At 40.7% G+C, this 5,462-nt stretch overlaps 1 protein-coding gene across 1 annotated transcript in view; it reads left to right on the plus strand.

The window, feature by feature from the left end:
* The window catches only part of LOC107693580 (putative homeodomain transcription factor 2), a 13,805-nt gene extending 12,288 nt beyond the window's left edge, over window positions 1–1,517 (plus strand). The window contains exons 15-16 of the mRNA XM_016493021.1: window positions 201–326; window positions 410–1,517. Of these exons, the coding sequence (XP_016348507.1) occupies window positions 201–326; window positions 410–430 (147 nt within the window). The 3' untranslated portion in view covers window positions 431–1,517. The remainder of the gene's footprint in view (window positions 1–200; window positions 327–409) is intronic.
* The last annotated feature ends 3,945 nt before the right edge of the window (window positions 1,518–5,462 follow it).

Consider the following 5,462-nt stretch of genomic DNA (forward strand, 5'->3'; position numbering starts at 1 on the left):
CACACACACACACACTCTCACTCACTCACACACACACACACACTCACACTTGCTCACAAACACACACTCACACAAACACACACTCTCTCTCTCACACACACACACTCACACAAACACACACTCTCTCTCTCTCACACACACACTCACACACGACTGACGCTGTGATCGTATCCGAGTGCTGACGTGTCTCTGTCCCGCAGGAGTTGGACGCTCCGTTCCGTCTGTACGGTCTGACCATGAATCCTCTGCTGTATAACATCACTCAGGTGGTGATTCTGTCGGCCGTGTCGGGGGTCATCAGCGACCTGCTGGGCTTCAACCTGAAGGTCAGATGCTCGCTGTGGGTCGATGTCTGTGAGTCTCTTATACTGTCGGTGCTGTGTTCACAGTTTGTGTGTTTGCTTCACAGCTGTGGAAGATCAAATCATGACGGTGAATCTGCAGTGATTTCAGCTTCCCGAGGCGATGCGCGTCTCAAACACACGGTGGCGCTGTTTCTCCTCGACGGCTTCCTGACAATGAACTCTTGACCTGTTGTTCAGTCATAGAGTGCTTGTGCAATTCAGCTATTTATTTTACCCTTTCAGTGTTTTTTTTTATTCTGAAGTATTTGTTTTAGCTGTTACAATTGTTTTAAGTATTATTTTAGCTCCTGATGTGACATTCTCATAGGAAAGATAATCCAGCGCAGTCTGATCTGCGAGTTACTGAAACCAACAGAAAAGCCCCATCATGACGCGATGATCATTGTGGAACGGATGAAACTGACACACACACACACACACACAAACACAACTGAAACTGCCGTTTTTACACGTGTGTGAGTTTCATCAGTTGATCTGCAGTTTTTCAGCTTTGTTTTCATTCTCAGCAATAAGTGTCAGTGAGTTCAGATGAACATTAATGCGTCTGATCTCACACCGATTCAGCCGCTTCATGTGTCGTCTGTGACCCACACACACTCGGTCGGTCTGTAAACACGTGTGTGTGTGTGTGTGTGTGTGTGTGTGTGTTTGTCAGTTAGCAAAGCCTCAAAATGTGCACTTTAAAGCAGAAAATGTTACATGTTTCAGTCATGTTACAGTCAGTCAACGGTTCAGTCTTGGTGTTTTGTACGTGACGTAACGACCAAAGTGTTTCTTTTTCCTTTGTCTGTTTGTTTTTTTTGCTGGAGATGAATGTATTCGACTCTCTGAACTCTGCTTTGTAACGGGGACTGACAGAGTTACTTTTCGTTGTTGTTGTGATGCTGTTTTAAGTTTGATTCATATAGATTCATATTTCTGTTCATGGAGGGAAAATGTTCTGTTACAAAGAAACACTATTTAAAGAAAAAGAGAAATGGAGAAACTGAATGTCTCGTTTGCTTTTCAGAGAGAATCTTGTGTTTCTAGTTTCTGTATATTATTCAGACGTTTCTCTTCTCAGATGAAGCTACAGCCAGCTTCACGAGAATCTTGTGCTGGTGAAACTTATATTTCAACACGCTGTACAAAATAAATCTCTCATGAAAAGTGTTTGCAGCGCTTAAACTTCTTGAGCTGATCAGGTGCATCAACCATCTGCTAACTAACCTATGAACTAACCAGGTATGTGCTGTGATCCGGATGAACGGGTAGTGCACTAAAATTACAAATGCCAAATCATTTTAGTTGACTTTTTTTTTTCTCCCTATTTTACTGAAGTAGTCCTGCGGTGCGTGATGGCTCATAAAACTGCATGTATAATGAGGAACTAAGTGTTTTAGATCAAGCATTATCAGCTGTGTTTGTCGAGGCTGGACTGACCTGAGCAGAATCTCTTCTGAAGGACCGTTTCAGTTCAAGCAGATCTTAAGAAACACTCAATCTAAAACAAAGGGACCAAAACTGAAAATGTCGTACTAAATAAGGACAAACGTATTTAATCACCAGTAAAATATCATTTGACTTAAAATTAGAATTACAATAAAAATAGTAATCTGGTTAGTAAAATCAGGAAAAAAAAAGAAGAGCCATTATTCAACACATAATGAAAAAAAATCATGCTGCAAATAACAATTAGTTTCATTCACTGACTAATGATTTCAGCTCCAATGATTTCTCCTAAAAAGTCTCCAATCAGTATTTTTACTGTCTTTGTAAAGAAATCACAAAGAAATTTGTACCTTCTTCCATGAGTCTTTCATTAAAAACAAAACATGAGATGAAGTATTTATGAAACAAAAATCGTGTTCAGAATGAAGAACTAGCACACTGATGGCAAAACACTTCGAGTGAAACCGCACAAATGTACTCAGAAATCTCTGCTAGTCTCACTAGACTCGTGTACTTCTGCGCCAGATGTTAGCGTCAGCATGGTCTTAACAGACCAGAAAACACAGGATGGATCTCATTACATCTGTGCATTATTAGATCTTACTGTATGTTACATTATTATTAATCAATCAGTCATTTGACAAGAAGAGGAGAAATCACTGCTCGTCTGAATATCTTTAGCAGCTTTAATAACATACTCTGCTCTCTCGTGCTCGTTACTGCTTCTTATGTGCTTTGTTTTCATTTTGCTACTGACTTTTTTCTGTCTTTTCTAAAGCAATACTTCATGAAAAAACACTAAGATTATTTGATTAAATTATTTATGATTATTCATTTGCGTTGATAATGAACTTTTTAAATAGTTAAAATGGTTCATGGATTTTGTCCATTAGATGTGCATTGGTGAAGAGTGAACTTGAGTCCTTTGTCATCTTAAAAAAACACGACAGTTGCTTTGCACAATTAACTCTAGGCTAACTGAGACTTATGTTGGTTTTGATTGCTTCTATTGTCCTCATTTGGACAAAAGCATCTGCTAAATGACTAAATGTAAACGTAATCCAATTCTGCGCAAAACAACTTCACATAAATGTAAAAGCGCTCCGTCATGATTACTGTCCATCGGTGCAGTTACACATTTCACACTGCAACACTAGTACGGTAGAGTAGTATGTTATTCTGCTATTCTGAACACTCACGATCGAGAAACAAACTCTGCAGGTGCGTCTTCAGCGGCCTGTCGTCAGGTCAAAGGTCACGCCGCGCTCTCGCTCTCCCGGCTGAAGTCAGACGAGCTGGAACGCTGCCGGCGGAAGTCGATGAATATTCCATCGGTGTCTGAGTCCAGAGACTCCAGGATCTGGTCCACGATGGGAGGAGACGGATCCTCGCAGACGTCTGGCTCTTCTGCGCAGGAGGTCATCTGACACACGGAGTGGCGTCTGGCCCCGGCGCTGCTCTCGGGGTCGTACTCGGCCACCGGCGTCAGCATGGGCATGTTGTAGCTCTTGGAGCGCACCACGGGGTTCTTAGCGGGCGAGTCGCTGGAGCGCGGCCATCGGCGCAGGAGCCGCTTCTCTGAGAACAGCAAAGGAAGGATGGGTCAGGAGAATGTGCTGCGACTGCTGCGTGAGCTTTACTGTGACGCTGCTCACCCAGAACACACGAGCTCTGCGCCACCGAGCCGTCGCCGGAGAACAGGCCGTGAGTCCCCAGATACGGAGACACCACCTTCTGCACCAGACACTCCAGCTTCAGGTAATCACTGCTCACACCTTTAGACTCGTGAACCCCCTGCGACACACATCACATCAACACCAGCCTCCGCTCACACCACTCCATCATTAGCAATCACACGGCGAATCCTCCATAATATCATTTACTATCGTATGCACTCATCAAATTACTGGTATTTGTGGCATTATTTAACACCCAAAACAAGCATGTCTTAAAGCAGGCAGTAATTTGAGCTGCTCTTGGTAGATTGCGCTGGTTATTATAGAAATTATCTGCTGCGTCTGTGTTCTTTAATGTGCGCATTTTCAGTAAATCACACGCAGAATTGCGCGCTAACGCTAATTTGCACTGTTTAGTGAATCTGGCCCAATGAGTTGGATTAATCAACACTTCAAACTTTGAAAATACGATCTCCATTTCTTTCTAATTCATTTTACAAAAACAAGAAAATAGCTCAACTATAATATGGAAATAACTTTCACTGTATGTTCTGATCACACTACAAAAAATATGCTCTTCTTCAGTAAATTTGTCTTGTTTTCTGGTGCAAATGTCTAAAGATTCAATATCTGCCAATAAGGCCAGAAAAATCTGCTTAAATCAAACAAAACATTGACAGATATTTGTTCTTGTTTTAAGCATAAACTCACTTAATTTTGTTCAATTTCTCAGAAAACAAGACTTAATATCTTCATTTTGCATCTCAAGTAATAATGTTTTAGGTCATCATCACTATATATATATATATATACTGCTGTTCAAAAGTTTGGGATCAGCAAGATAAAAAAACAGTTATATTGTAAAATATTATCATTTAAAATATGGTTTTCTATGTGAATACGTGTTAAACTGTAATTTATTCCTGTGATCAAAGCTGTATTTTCAGCATCATTACTCCAGTCTTCAGTGTCACATCAACCATCTTCATTTTGCTTAAATGTTTCTTGATTTAATGATGTTTAGATATTTGCACTGGAAAGCAAGACATTTTTGCAGTGCATGCAACATTTAATGTTATGACTTTATGAATTTAAGACTTTCTGCTCTGATTTAAGACCTTAAAGGTGCTGTATGTAATTTTTGGACCCTTCTAAAGCCAAAAAGTAACATAATATGTTTACTAGATATTAGTAATTAGATATTAAGGAAACAAGTTATGTTTACATAGCTGTTTCTCTGAAAAATAATGCTATAGCCAGTAATTCTACTCTGAAATGTGCGCTCCGGGGTTTTGCGGGACCCATGTCAACCGCTAGCTGGCAATATTACATACTGCACCTTTAATGGCCTAAATTTGTAAAAGGGCAAATTCAGACGTTAAGAGCAGCAGAAACCCTGCAAGCAGCTGTGATTTATGATCAAATATCAGCAGCAATCACATCTGACAGATCACTGTGACAGAGATGCAAAACTAAACAATAAAACAAAACTATGATGAGCCCTTTAAAATGCAGCATGCAGAGACACAGGAAATAAAACCACAAACAAAGCAGAAACACACACACACACACACACACAACTTGTGAAGAATCAGTAAGGTGTAGATAGATTTCACTCACAGTCTGAAGGTCAGAGATGATGCAAGCACAGAAAACCACAAATATACACACGTTTCACAAACACTCACAATACGACACACGTTTGCTTGGAAATAAAACTCAGTTCACATACGTGTACACCAAAACACACACACATTTGTCTTGTGTGACTCCGTCGTGTAAGTTTAAGATGCGTTACACACAGAAACCCACTGGAAACTCACGGGGAAGCTGACAGTTTCAGCTCTGCATCGACTCGGGAAATCTAGAGCGTTATGAAAGTTTCTGATGTTTGTTTACACGAGCGTCTGAAGGGTTGCTGGGAAACGGCTGCATCTGTTCTGTAGCACACACACACACACACACACACACACTCACACACACTCACACA

Source organism: Sinocyclocheilus anshuiensis, unplaced genomic scaffold (genome assembly GCF_001515605.1).
Source record: "Sinocyclocheilus anshuiensis isolate Anshui unplaced genomic scaffold, SAMN03320099.WGS_v1.1 scaffold1598, whole genome shotgun sequence".
NCBI lineage: Eukaryota > Metazoa > Chordata > Actinopteri > Cypriniformes > Cyprinidae > Sinocyclocheilus > Sinocyclocheilus anshuiensis.